General features: G+C 37.3%; 1 protein-coding gene across 1 annotated transcript in view; it reads right to left on the bottom strand.

Moving 5' to 3' along the window:
• Window positions 1–6881, bottom strand: part of LOC111329842 (putative skeletal organic matrix protein 5) — a 39561-nt gene extending 32680 nt beyond the window's left edge. Inside the window, exons 1-2 of the mRNA XM_022934602.2 lie at window positions 6514–6881; window positions 4804–4846 (exon numbers count right to left, since the gene is read on the bottom strand). Of these exons, the coding sequence (XP_022790337.2) occupies window positions 4804–4846; window positions 6514–6850 (380 nt within the window). The 5' untranslated portion in view covers window positions 6851–6881. The remainder of the gene's footprint in view (window positions 1–4803; window positions 4847–6513) is intronic.
• Between the last annotated feature and the right edge of the window lie 7510 nt (window positions 6882–14391).

Raw genomic sequence — 14391 nt, 5'->3', positions numbered from 1 at the left:
TGCTTGCTATCCGTTCATCTTTGAATGCTGCTACCATATTTTTGAAACGAAACCCAAATGAGATACACGTAAACAACTAAAATGCAGATTGTCTAACAAGGTGGAGAGCAAATATAGATGTACAGTTTGCATTAGATGTATATGCATGTGCTGTATACATAGCAAATTACATATCAAAATCACAAAAAGGTATGAGTGAACTTTTGAGACAGGCTTGTACTGAAGTTAGAGAGGGCAGTTGCAATATAAAATGGCAAGTAAAAGATATTGGTGGTAAATTTATTAATAATGTAGAAATATGTGCACAAGGAGCAGTTTATATCACATAGCAGTTACCCAGGAGAAAAGCATCCATACAAATCATATTTATAAACACTCCACCTCCTGATGAAAGGGTAGAACTTTTGAAGCCTATAGAAGACATTAAAGAAATGAATGATGACTCTGAGGATATAAATACCATTGGGCTACTTAAGAGATACTGTAAGTGCCTACCAAAGTTAGAAAATTTAACACTGGCAGATTGGGCTGTATGGTATGATAACTGTAGTTCAACGCCATATGTTAAGAAAACACATGAGATTGATATTGATGGTACATTGGAAAAATATATTGATGATGAACAAAATGATGATGATGATGAGCTTGTTAAAACAATCAACAAAAAGTAAAACAAGGAGAAGTTCTAAAGCTAGGATTTTAAGAAGTGTATGGTTTAACTAAAGAACCAGAAAAACATCATCGCGAACTTTTGATGCTGTTTACTTCATGCAGAAATGAGGAAACTGATTTACTAGGAAACTTTGCATCATATGAAGATATATGTATGGTTCTCTCCAACGTTATTAAAGAACAAATGAAACAAAATGCTGTTTTCAATGAAGATTTCAATGAAATCCAACAACAAATAAATCAAATAGAAGACAGATATGATCATATAGCTCCATGCACACAAAATATAGAACGACAACAGCAGGCAGAAGGGGACCAAGATTTACATCCTTATCTTTGCGGCAATTATAATCTATCAGATAATTTAGGAATACCATCTGTAGACAATAGCGAACCATTGACAATGAATGAATTACCAGATGATGAATACAGGCATATGGTACAAACTTTGAATAAAGAACAAAAATAGCTTTTCTGTCATGAATTTCATCTTGTTAAGACCTCTGAAGAACCATTTTACTATTTTCCTAGTGGTGGTGCAGGTGTTGGTAAATCACATGCCACTAAACCCTTTTAGTATAATTTCAGAGCTGAGCAAAGAGTTTCCAGCAATCTGATTGGTCGAGCGGTTCCTTATATGATGCTATATAAATCGCTCCACGTGGTTTATATAAAATGTTAAAATAAAATGCGAATAAATGTTACTAAATGTTAAGATTTTAGACATTTCTCTGTTGTTCAGCTCTGAATTATACTAAAAAAAAATATTCGCCTCAGGTTCGGTGGTTATCGTCGAATAATTCCCTTTGACTTCGTCTCGGGGATTATTCGACGATATTCATCTTGCCTTCGGTGAATCATTGTTAAATATAAGGCTGCATTAAAGTAGTATAATATTAGACCTGGCATTGACTTTTCACAAACAAGGATTGATGCTAGCACCTACTGGAAAAGCGGCATATAACATTAAGGGAAATACTATACATAGTACTCTTGCAATACCAGCAAGTCAATCATTAAGAAACTACAAAAGCCGTGACTCAATTAGACTTAACACAATACCACAAGGAATGAGAACAGACAGTTGTATATTAATGGAATTGAACCGATAGGGACACCAATTAAGCCCACTGATACACAGTTCGCTGTTGGCAGATCCAAGTCATTTTTTGCGTGTTGTGCGAAGAAAATTTACATTGAGACCTGCTGCTGCAAAAACTATTTATAGATCTGACGGTGATACTGAAACAAAGATTGTAGTAAATTTTGAGACAAGAACGGGAATTCCTCACATACATTATGTAGGATTAAGTAGAGTAACGACTATTGATGGTCTCTATGTCACTGACCTGTGTGAGAATAAAATAGCTGTTAGTGATGATATGCGGACAGAAATGCATCGATTGAGAACTGGAGGCCAATTGACATTTGCAGTAAACCCATTATATAATGTGCCATAAATTAGTTTGGAAATATGTTATCTTAATGCAAGGTCTTTGCATAAGCACATAAAAGATGTACGTGCAGATCTCAACTACTCCAGTACTGATGTGTGCATTTTTGCTGAAAGCAGGTTCTGGAACTTGGATGATGATAGTTTGTATAATTTAACGCATGATAACGAATACAGCATGTTCAGGAATGATGCACCAACAAGAAATTCTTCCAATATTACGACTAAAGGGAGGAACTGTAATTTACAGCTGTCTTGACTACTATCCGGGATATCCATATTGTGCTAATACAAATGGCATAGAAACAACAGTTCTAAGAGTTATTGTTATACCACATATTTCAATACTTGGAATACAGAGGTCTCCTGCACAATCAATAGAACAGTTATGCACTGCACTTCAGAGTATTTTAGATTCACTTCAAACAGAAGTCAATTTTTTTATTGGTGATTTCAATATTAATTGGTTCAATGTTGCTAATCATTTGCCACTCAACAATTTCTTTATCAATAACCATGGTTAGAGACAATAAGTTAAATGTTGCATTGATCATATATACACCAACCTACCTGAATCGCAAATTACATTTCAAATTTTAGAAACTTTTTAGATCACAAAGGAATTTCCGCAATAATAAACTGATTTTAAATTTATCTTAGGCTTAAAATAAATGATTAATAATTTTTAGTCCTGATAGTACTATAGCTTTTGATTAAAATTTGCATCGTTGTTCTTTTCAAGACATTTGCACAGTTTTTATGGTTACATTCTTTTGGACAATGGAAAATCATTCAGCATCTTCGTAAGTATTATTTTGATGAGTTTTCTCTGTCGATTTTGATATGTCAGAATTATTATTAAAATTACTTTCTTTTTAAATTATTAATTAACCACTGCATTCTTTTTTTGATAGATCATCTTCAAGGAAACAAACCAATGGCAATGATTCTCAAGGTATTTTATGCCATTCTTTTCATCATAAAACTTATCAATAACTTTATATAATATACAAATTAATTTTTTGTGCCTAGTGCTCGTAGAGCCCAAAGCACCATGTTATCGTGCATACGTGTGTGTCCGTAACTCGGGTTTTTTTCGTATTCTAGCTGTTTTTAGATGCTGAAATACAGGGATATCTACACTTCTTGGGCCAGATCACAACACTAAAAAGAAGCAAACCCAATACTTTAACTTCCTCTTGCAAACAGGTGATACCAGTAAAGTCAGGGGAATATGTTATGAACCACAACAAAGAAAGAACCTGCTTGAACCGTTCCAGAGAAATTCTCCTGTCAATACTGGGACATTACTGGGACAAAGAGGATCTCTACAACTAGCTTTTCCACAGCTAATGAAGAATTCAAAATTACAAAAAAATTTAAAGTCATGCCAACTACTGCCAAATTCTCCTATAATTCACAGGTTTTCTCATCTATGGTAACAATTAATGAGGCACTTGAAGCAGACGAGTACAGGATTGTGGATGTAGTGGGGAAGGTTATGAATAAAAAATATCAGATCCAACTAGTTTTCAAGAACAACAAACAACTCAGAAAGGTTCACCGTTTGATCGCTGACCAAATAGCATCAATCAAGGTGACATTATGGGAAGATGCAATAGATGCCATTACCAGTGGAAAAGCATACATCTTCACTAACCTCAAGGTGAGCGTATTCGATGATGTCAAATTGTTTATATTGTTTGCACCAATAATTTGGTGTTCTAGAGTTAATTTTGGAAAAATTCACACGGTATGGCATATTAAGTAAATTTTGTTCCCCAGTGGGTTTGTTTGATTACTGAAGGAGTTGTATTGTTCCATTATTGGGTTTGTTTGACTCCCGAAGGAGTTGTTTTGCCTCATTGCTGGCTTTGTTTGACTCCCGTAAAATATGTCTTGATTTAGACGTTGCATTGTTGACACGTCAAGGACAAAAATTAACGAGAACCGTATAAAAATGTTTTGAAACAAACACTTTGTAAATGCACCGAAAATTGAGCCTTGTTCTTGCTGCAAAATAGTGAAAAATCAATGTGTAAAAATAGACAACTCACCTCGCGAAGATACAGACCACATGGCCAGCGGGAAATTGGAGCTGTGGTCGATAACTATCCGTAATATCCACGTGACAGGTCCACGAATATCTTTATTTGTAAATTATCATCAATTTTCTAATTTATTATTTATAGAAAAAAAAAGAAAAACGAATCACAGTAACAGTCTTTGAGAATTAAGATCCTAACCTGTATATTTGGATCGGAAGTAGTGTGTTACGATAATATATTACCGTGCCCGATAAGTATTCGAAATACTCCAGAATTTGCCGAGAATTATCTCCGATCAAAATCGAGTTGCACGAATCAAACCGAATGACACTCATTCACCCACTTCTATCAACAACAATATGGCAAGGCTAATGTATAGGCACCAGCCATAAAAAGTTTATTTTGTTTCTTATTTCACATTTGTACTTAGCTATTGTTACCAAAGGTCATGAATTACGACCACATTCTTTTGCTTGACTTACTTAATATGTTGCTCGCTACTCGCGCTAAGAACGTAGTAAGAGAAAGTAAATTCTCAAGACTCGGTGTCCACTTTGGAAACCATGCATCTCTTACTTTAACTCTTATTTACCACCCGTCCATTGATGATAATCACCAATAATGACTTACCTTTTACTGTCGAAGATCTCTTTACACGAATCAAAGATCAAATCTGTCATAAAATTAATTAAGCACAGTTACGTAAGCGAAATTAGTAGAGTGAAGACGAAAACTACACAAAAAAGCTTTATATGATCAAAACAAAATTCCACTTATTGCTGTGGCAAATGTTTATTCATACCACATTTACTCGATCAAAACACTCTCCTGGAATACACCAGCACAGCCTGAAATTAGTTACAACAGATGGAAGCAATGGGTCACCGATAAACGCTTCTGTCCATTGATTGCCGCATTTGAACTGAAGAACGTGGTGTTTATTCGAGAATTACGAGGAAGGAAAATAGCACGTGCAATGGAGCGTGATAATCTTCACCATCAATGCACACAATTGTGATTATGTTTATCAACAAAAAGCAAGCTATTGTGACTTAACATGTAGTTACGTTTGTAAAAATGTTTTGGGTCTAACCGATTGACTGTCAGCGGTTGAAATAAATGATGCCTGCTAGTGAATGCTAAGTGCCAATAAGAGCACCACGCCAAAAAGAGCACGACTCACAAATTAGGACAAATTATCATGTTAGTACTAAAATTTACTTAGTGCAAACCTACCGAATAAAAATCTGCTCTCTTTGATGAGAAGCGATCCCATTAGTCTACGATTTTTCTCAGAAATAAGAATATCCTATGACGATTTTTTCTCGAGTAAGAAAAATCGTATCGGCTTTTCCACCTTTCGGAGCGGCCATGTTAAGTAATTGCGAGAGAATGTTTGCAACGTTCCCTTCTTGAACGGGCTTTGTAAGGTTTTTTTTTTTTTTGTCTTTAAATGAATTATCCTAAAATTACAGTTTCGCATATTTGAATTTGGTCATTATAGGCGTCTCTACAGCATTCACTGGGTTTAAATTGAAGCGATATCGAGTTCGCGACATCTTTGTCTTCTGAGGTCCTTTGACTGTGATTAAAACATTTTAGTATCTCAATACTAGTGTAATAAACAGATTAATTCTAGGTTACTTAGCTTCTTCGATTTTAATTAACTTGTAAAAAATCGGAAACACACTCGCTCGAAGACTTGCTCGATCGTTTAATTAAAAGTAGTACACGCTCACCAACCTTTTTCTAACACATAATTTCCTAAAAATGCTACAAGAACACCAGATAACTCTAGAGTTTGTAAAACGTGATCGAAGCTGTATGTTACGCAACCATAACTCTGAACTTTAAACAGCGCTGCACATAATTTCCATATTCTCCTACATTTACAGTATGGCTTGTAGGCAAATGCACTGGAATATTCTGTCTGTGTTGAATGACCTCTAAAATATTTGATGTTGCCTCTCTTCGTTTAATTTACAGTAATGATGTCGTCCATGTAATTCGATTTCTTAGGGATATGATTTTGAAAGGCGATTCTAAGCTCATTATGACTCGTCCTCCATCATGCTCTGCGTAACAAATTTTAACATCGCAAGACACCAACATATTAAATATTCACACTTGCATATCATATTCATTCGCCCTTTTGGTCAAAAAATTTCGCCATGAGCACAATGATACCCGCCAGATTCTTAGGTGACTCAAATTAAAAGCTCTTGTTTCACTTTGGGCCCAAAACACTAATGGATAATTGAAAATTTCGGTCGATTTTTGCATCTTTTGTTTTTCTACTCTTTTCTGACAGCTGAACTCGTTGCACACTACATCAGTTACCTGCAGGAGGATCGAGCTCCCTCTCTCCCTTTCGTTCACCTTCACCACAATTTTCCTTAAACGATGCTTCAAAGTATCTAATGGCCTCGCTGGTTCGGGCTCTGAAATCTTCTCCGCCCTTTTCAAGCTTTTTCTCCAACGATTTCATAGCGTCCCTGAGGTCTTCACAAGTGCAAATCGTGTTCGAGTGATACGCAGCCCACACAACAGCTATTACGGTAAACGTAGCACTGGTCAGTAAAACAAGCCATTCGCTAGGAGTAAACTTGTTCAGAAATCCAAATTTATGATCATTCACAGCCTGATTTCTAACTACCGATTCCTGTGTGTCGGTCATTGCGTGTAACGAGAGCGAACACTGCAAGGGCCATGCTCAACCAGTGTGCTTTGCGCACCACTGTTCTTGTTATTATCCGGGAACTCGATTTTTCCACAACGGAAGTGGCTTTTGCCTATATTTCCATGGCAAAAATACAAAAAGGGTATTATCACCCAGCTCGCTATCAGGTGGATGAGGTATATTGACGACGTTTTCTGTCTGTGGAACAGAACCAAAGACAAAATAGAAGAATTGTCAAGACAGGCAAACAGCTTTATTCTGTCAAGAGATTACATTCTCTTGATTCTGTATGTTGAATCACGATACAATCACTATTTACGTCTAAAGTATCAGACTCACGAATTATATTCTCGGACCAAAAGAGTAAATCAAACAAAACAAGAACAACTTGAATGCTATACATTGATTGATTTGAATGCATATGCGTTTCGATTTGAGTTATACCATGAGAGGAACGACTCTGCATCGTCAAAAAAAGAACCATGAAAACAATATTTTCCTCCTGACCCACATATCGGTAGGTTGAAGTCTTACAACAATGTTGTTAAGCATATGTAAAGCAAAGCGGGCTCAAACGGTATCTCCTTGAACAACAGCAAAAGCGCTGGCAGTTAAACCCAAAAAGAAGAGATCTGTGAGGTAAGGAATTCAAAACAACCTTCAGAGAAGCGCAAAGTGAGGAGTATCTAAAAACATCACAATTTATTGCAGACCTAAACGATTACAAGAGTAGCGATGAAATTGCCAAGTGTGATTCCTGCTTGGCCACTATAATTGACACCTTGTAATCCACAGATTTGTCATCATTCATCGACAGCAAGCGAAAAATCCTTTCAAGAGATTAACATACACTGAGACCTTTTGTAAGTGACGAGGTTACGCATTTACGGGAAGCTCAATAACTCGGAGTAAAGTTACTGCAAGAAGAATTTCAAGAGGCCTCAAATAAGCTGACAACAACCCTAATAAACCTGAAAAGGGAAGTTCAATCTCGCATGAGGAAAGATCGGCAATGGGACAGAATAAAAGGGAACAAAAGAATGGTGAAAAAATAAGGGAGGAGCGTTTACAACAGAAGGCATGGTTCATAATTTACCCCAAGAGAGCCGGTTGGAGAGGTGTTTGATAAACTAATAAAACAATACTTTTACGAGCATCGCATCTATCAATGATGAAACATCGCGTTTAATGCACAGACTAAGCCCAATTGTTGATTATTTAATTACATTAGATCGTTCTACGGTATCTAAACGAGAATCAAAGCTAAGAATACAAGATGGTCAAAAAAGGTAATAAATTGATTCCACGACTTCAAACATTTTTCTATGCTGCTCCTACTCCCGCCGCTTCCTCCCCCCTTCCTCCCCCCTTCCTCCCTCCCCCCCCCCCCCAATCTTCCCTCTTAGGCTCTTAGGGCTGATCCCTCTCTTTTCTCTTGAATTACACAATACTGACTAGGACTCAGAGCATGTAAACTCAGGCGTAGCCGACTAATAAACTTTATTTTACAGTTCACAATGCTACGCTAAATAATGCTGCGACTAAAACACAGAGCAAGAATTAGTTCTGTCAGTTTCCAGCTAAACCAATAAGACATTTCGCCCCTTCTTTGACGGTCAAAGCAATTTCTTATGGAGATCTACACTGTACGAGACCTATTCATACTGTTCGCGGGTTTGTGTCACTTTCACTTAAGCAGAGAGATCTTACGCCGTGATGATATCTCTCCCATGTTACCAATACCGAAGAAGGTCCGACTATATCACACCTTTTGTTTGTCTCTTTTCGTTAACGCGAGGATGAGCTAAAACGAAAGAAACTCAGAGCTGAAACTGTAAACGACGGATGGAAAAAAATTGTGGGTAAACCAAAATAGTAAGAATAATACGAGAAAATGCAGACACAGGCTGAAGCAGCATATTCATTTATTAAAGCGTAAAAATATGAAATATTTGGTAAAACCTCTATTCAACAAGACCCATTTCAAACTCGAGAAGAAAAATAGAGATTTGTAGATATAAAGTCAAGACAAACCACGTCCTATGTCTTTTCATGTTGTGTTCTCACTCCGGCAAATCGGCAAAATACACTTCGCAGATTTAAAAGGATACAGCTTGTGCAGGAAATTAGATAGCACCAGCCAAACTGAAAATGACAAAACCATTAGTGTAACAGTAAGTCACCATGTGATCTTAAAAATAGGGCTCTCACCGCTCTCTGAACTAGAACTTTCCACCACGACTTCTATCACGGCAGGCGTCAACATAAAAGAGTGGCAGCGTTTCATGAACGAGAGCGTTGATTGATTTGTATTGTGACACAGGCAGCCCAAGCTCACTACTAGAAGGGCGGACGTGCCTCTTGCAGCGTTGCGCTATGGTCATTTATAAAGGTTTGTATGGGATGTTATCGGTTTACCTTAAAAGAGAGAAAAAATGTAGTGTTTTGAAATAAAATTGTCTTACCTTATTGCCTCATTGTATTCTTTGTTGATTATCAGCGTCTCAGGCCATTTTGAAGCGTTTTCGGCGAGTTAGCGGTATTTTGGTGTTTTAGCAGAGGGGTAAATCCGAGGGAAACCGATTTTTGTTCGAAATAGCGGGACTTGAATTTAACCGAGTTCGACATAGCGGGGTTCGACTGTAATGACATGTTTAATAATGTTTCCAACCATTATTTTTTCTATCCGCATTTTTCCATACGCAATTTTTCATCCGCATTTTTCTATCCGCATCCTCCATCCGCATCCTCCATCCGCATCTATCCGGTCCGCGTTTTACAGAGACCCAACTTCTATTCACGAGTAAAACTGGTTAGCGACAGAACTGACTTCAGGTGTGGAAACACTCCGCTAAAATCGTTGGTCATTTATTAATAAAAGGTGTTATGAATTAACAATTCTTTACAAACGCGTTATTATGAAAAAATGCAGCCAAAATTTGGGCGTTTAGTTCGTTTTATAAACGATATTCCAAAAAATTAACCGTCAAATGACCTGAAATTTAACCGTCAATCATGAAAAGGGCATATTTTTAACCGTCGACCGTCAACGTGACGCCCCCATTGAGACCCTCAATTAAAGGAAACGTGAGCCTTTTCTTCTAGTATTTAGCACTTGATATTAATTTCTTTTTTTTTTATTATGTTTTCCGTCTGAGAGCATTTTACAATACCACTTATTATTTTTGCTTTTGATGATTCGTTATCAAAAAGTCTAATTTTCCCCCCATGCAATTATTTTAGTAATATTTATTCATATATATATATATTTTTTTTTTTTCAGCTTCAACGTGCAAAGAAATTTACGAGCGTAATATGTAAGTATATTATTCACTTGCAACAACTAAAATGAAATGAAAATTAAAAAGATGATGATAACAAAATTACAAAGAGAAAGGTCAACTGCTGTTTTTGGAAGTAATTAAAAGGTATCTGATGTTTTTAAAAAGTTATCTGACGCACTAATAATGGGCAGGTCTTAACCTTTATCAACTTTTAAATATACCACCACTGCTGAATAAAGGAATTTCATTCAACAGATCGAACAAGAGTGGTGAAGTTGCCCTACACATAGGCAAAGAGAAATTTTCCGTTTTTTGTCATTTGGGAGACTTTGGATGCGGAGATGGAGGATGGAAGTCGGTCTTGAAAACCAATGGCATTAAGGTATAAATTTATCTGTTAGGCGACCAGTCGTTTCATATCGTCAAGGTGTGAGAGGCTAAGATTTTACTGGGGATCGCAACCGCATTGTATTCAGGGGGAACAGAGGAGGGATCAAAAGTCGCTAAAAGAGTATGAATGGGTTGCTACCGAAAATTCACTGCTAGTGGAGGTTCATTAAAATATTAGAGAACCTCAGGGAGGAGTTGGATAAATTTTGTTGTGACACAACCAAATTCATCGGATTCCATCTCCCTCCTCCCTTTCTGATAAATAATATTTCATATTATTTATAAGAAATGCAATATGAACACAGTTCACTGTAGAAAAGCGAAAAAGTAGATGGACACTGGATGCCTGCCATCTCTCTGAAAACCATTAAATGTCTTTCGCTCGGCTTTTGCCTCGTATTTACGTACTGATCAGAATCCTGGCTAGTTTAAATAATGGTAAAAAGCATTTTTTTTTTTATCAATTTCAGAGCATTTTCCGCTACAGTTCCAATCTCTGGAAGAAAAAAATTCCTTATAACCTCGATGGAGGCAAAACTGGCTTTGATTTACGAGAAACCAAGTTACCGACCTACTGGAGAACTCCCTTCTCTAAGATCTGTCTCGGTATGAAGATCAACCACAAGATCAGGTTCATTGTAATCAAAAAGCAGGCTGACTCTTTGCACTCACTTGTTGCTGACGGGAAATACCGCAACACGTCACTAGGTCGGGACGTGTGGAAGACACTGATTGGTCCACAGGCCTCCTTACAGTTCGCCTGTAACAAGAAAGGGTTCAATGCCGTAAGTGAAGTACGTTTTTACTCCAAAGCAAGAATCGGCGTCATTGCTAACCAGCAGGATGACTGCTCTACTTGCAACTCAAGAATTGTTTTTGGTACAGAAGGACACAACACGTGCGGAAATGAAGCAACATACTCCCCTGATAATGGAGAAAAACACATCAGAACCATGGGGTACATACTGGTACAGTGAAAAGGGACACAATCAACAATGAAGCCATGGAGCTACTACGGATCAGAAAAATGTAGTTTACTATGACGTTCAAAGTTTGAGGAAAAGTGAACCGTGAATCTATGGATTACCAATCGTTTGTTTATTTGCCATTACTTTTTACACCAATATTGTTGAGTAGAAAACTTTTTAGGAAAGCTAACCTAAGTTCTTGGCTCAGTAGTTCTTTCGAAGCACAAATGAGGCCGCAACCTTAAACTAGCCTTTCTACTGAATGCCCGGCGTGATATCCTTTATCAAACAGCGTGACCTAACTCGCGTTAACCGACAACCCTGAATCAACCAGAAACCACAAGTGCGCTTTTTTTGTAGATTTTTGGTTCAAAGAGAATTTTTTCTGAAAAAAAATTTAATTTCCTCTCGAGAAATGTTCCCCTGGAGCTATTCTCTCTGAAGAAGAATTAACGCTCTTAAGGTCAGACTTACAAACAAGTTGTCAATTTACATTATCAGCTCAAGCGATAAAACCAAACTATCAACGTTACATATGCCCACGGCTATGTAACTTATCACAAGAACGTACTCAAGCATGGTCGTCAGATTTTCAAAGTCAGCCAATAATGGCCAGATTAACAAAGCAAATACTAACCTTCACAAATCAATGAACTGAAACTGATTTCATAGCATTAAAAACAAACAGATATTTTAAATAAATTAAGAATTCCAACAAATCACCGTGAAAATGACTTCAACGATCATCCAAGTGTAAATCTAATCGCTAGCAAAATGCTGCTAGATCAGTTTGTCTTCCAGCCTGTGAGCTGCGGCTATGTTCGTCAAATCTTAGACAATCTAAATCCCCGGAAGGCTGTTGGCGTAGATGGAATTTCACCGCGTCTCTTAAGGCTCACTGCTCCCATCCTAACGGAGGAGATAACATAGCTGATCAACTATCTGATTATGAACCAATCATGGCGAACCGAATGGAAGAGTGGGAACTTGACACCGGTATTTAAAAAAAGATGAGGATACACGCAAAGAAAATTATCGTCCTGTTTCCATTCTTAATGCCATTTCTGAAGTGTACGAGAAGGTTATGTTTGACCAGCTGCACGGCGCTTTCCGTGAACATCTTTCTCCGAATCTAACTGGGTTCTTGAAGAAACACTCTTGTTGCACCGCACTCTTGAAGATGACTGAGAACTGGAGGCGAAGCCTTGACAAAAGGGAGGCAGTTATAGCCGTGGCAGTGGGCCTGTCCAAAGCATTTGATTCTATTAACCATAACCTCCTATTGGCTAAGTTAAAAGCGTATGGCTCCTCTCCGTCTGCATTAAACTTTATTTCTTCCTATTTGTTGGGGTGAAGACAGCGAGTTAAGTTGTCCGGTGTTTGCTCTAGCTACTCAGAAGTAATGGTGGGCGTTCCCCAAGGGTCCCTCCTCGGACCGTTGCTGTTTAATATTTATATAAATGACTTGAACTACGCCATACCGGATGTATCTCTGAGGTTATACGCCGACGACACAACTATGTATGCCTCAGACGTCTCGCCCATGGTTCTCGAATTTGTAGTGAATAATGGTCTTGAGCGGTTATCGTGGTTTCGAGAGAATCATCTGGTGATCAACAACATAAAGACGTAAGCAGTACCCATTGGTCACTGTAAGTACAGTTACGACCTGGCCATACATAGCTCTGTCATTGAGACACTGTCATCTATCAAAATACTTGGCGTTGAACTTGATAGCATGCTATCTTTCAAGGATTACATTACTAAACAGCTTCAAAAGGTATACGCTAAAAGTGGCGCACTTAAGAGAATCAGGCGTTTTGTCCCTGACAATGTTATGATAAGCCTCTATAAAACTTTCATTCTCCCTCATTTTGAATACTGTTGCCCCCTCTTTCTTGGATTGGGGAAATTGCAAGCGAATCGGCTAGAAGATGCCAACTATTATATTCTTAGATCACTGCTAGGTTATCTCAAGTCTACCCTTTATGATGAATTGCTGCGAATCTTGAATATGGAAACGTTAGTCCAGAGAAGGAAGCAACAATCCCTTATTCTGTTATATAAATGTTTGCATAACGACGGTCCCAAATACATCAGAGATTCTTTTCAGTTTTAGGGAAACTATGTACAACCTGAGAGGAACCGGCATTAATTTGTGCGCACCTAAATTAAATTTAAATTTTATGAAAAAATCCTTCACTTATATGTGTGCGCAGCTGTGGAATGGATTACCTACAAGTGTAAAACTGGCCAATAATATCAACCTTTTCAAGAAGCTATTGAGAACATTAAAACTCTAGCTGCTTCTCAATTTTATACTTGTATTTAAGTGACTCTCAATTTCATTGCACAAACTTAATTTTTAATTTCAATTTTAAATTATTTAAGCTACTGCTTCATCATTTTATACCTGTATTTAAGCGACTTTGAATTTTACTGTACAAACTTAAACTTTAATATTAATTGTTAGTTATTTTAATTTCTAATCAATTAGGTTTTGACAGTATGTATTAGGTTTTTTTAGATTCTTAATCTTAGAGGCACGTACGTATTTTGAACGAGCTCTGTGAGCTCCTTGACGCTAACTGGGTAAATAAAGTATTAATTGATTGATTGATTGAAGAATTATATTTGGCGGATTTTTCTCGAAGATAACTTATGATAAATTCAATCTAGCGCGTTGTACTTGTGGGAGGCCAATCAAGTTTGGAAAAAGAAATAGCAATGATGCCATATTCGATGTTCGTCATACGTCCCTGTCGCGGGATCAAAATTCTTGCGTACGAAAGAAGGATGAGGTTAGTTCCAAGAGACCGTTTGTTTGTTTTGGCTCATTTATTCGTGTAAACAAACTCTTAAAATCTTCAACCGTAAAGTCTTAAAAAGGTTGAAC

The sequence above is a fragment of the Stylophora pistillata genome, chromosome 6 (genome assembly GCF_964205215.1).
Source record: "Stylophora pistillata chromosome 6, jaStyPist1.2, whole genome shotgun sequence".
NCBI lineage: Eukaryota > Metazoa > Cnidaria > Anthozoa > Scleractinia > Pocilloporidae > Stylophora > Stylophora pistillata.
The sequence above is the reverse complement of the archived record's forward strand: the minus strand, read 5'-3'. Positions and strand labels throughout refer to the sequence as shown.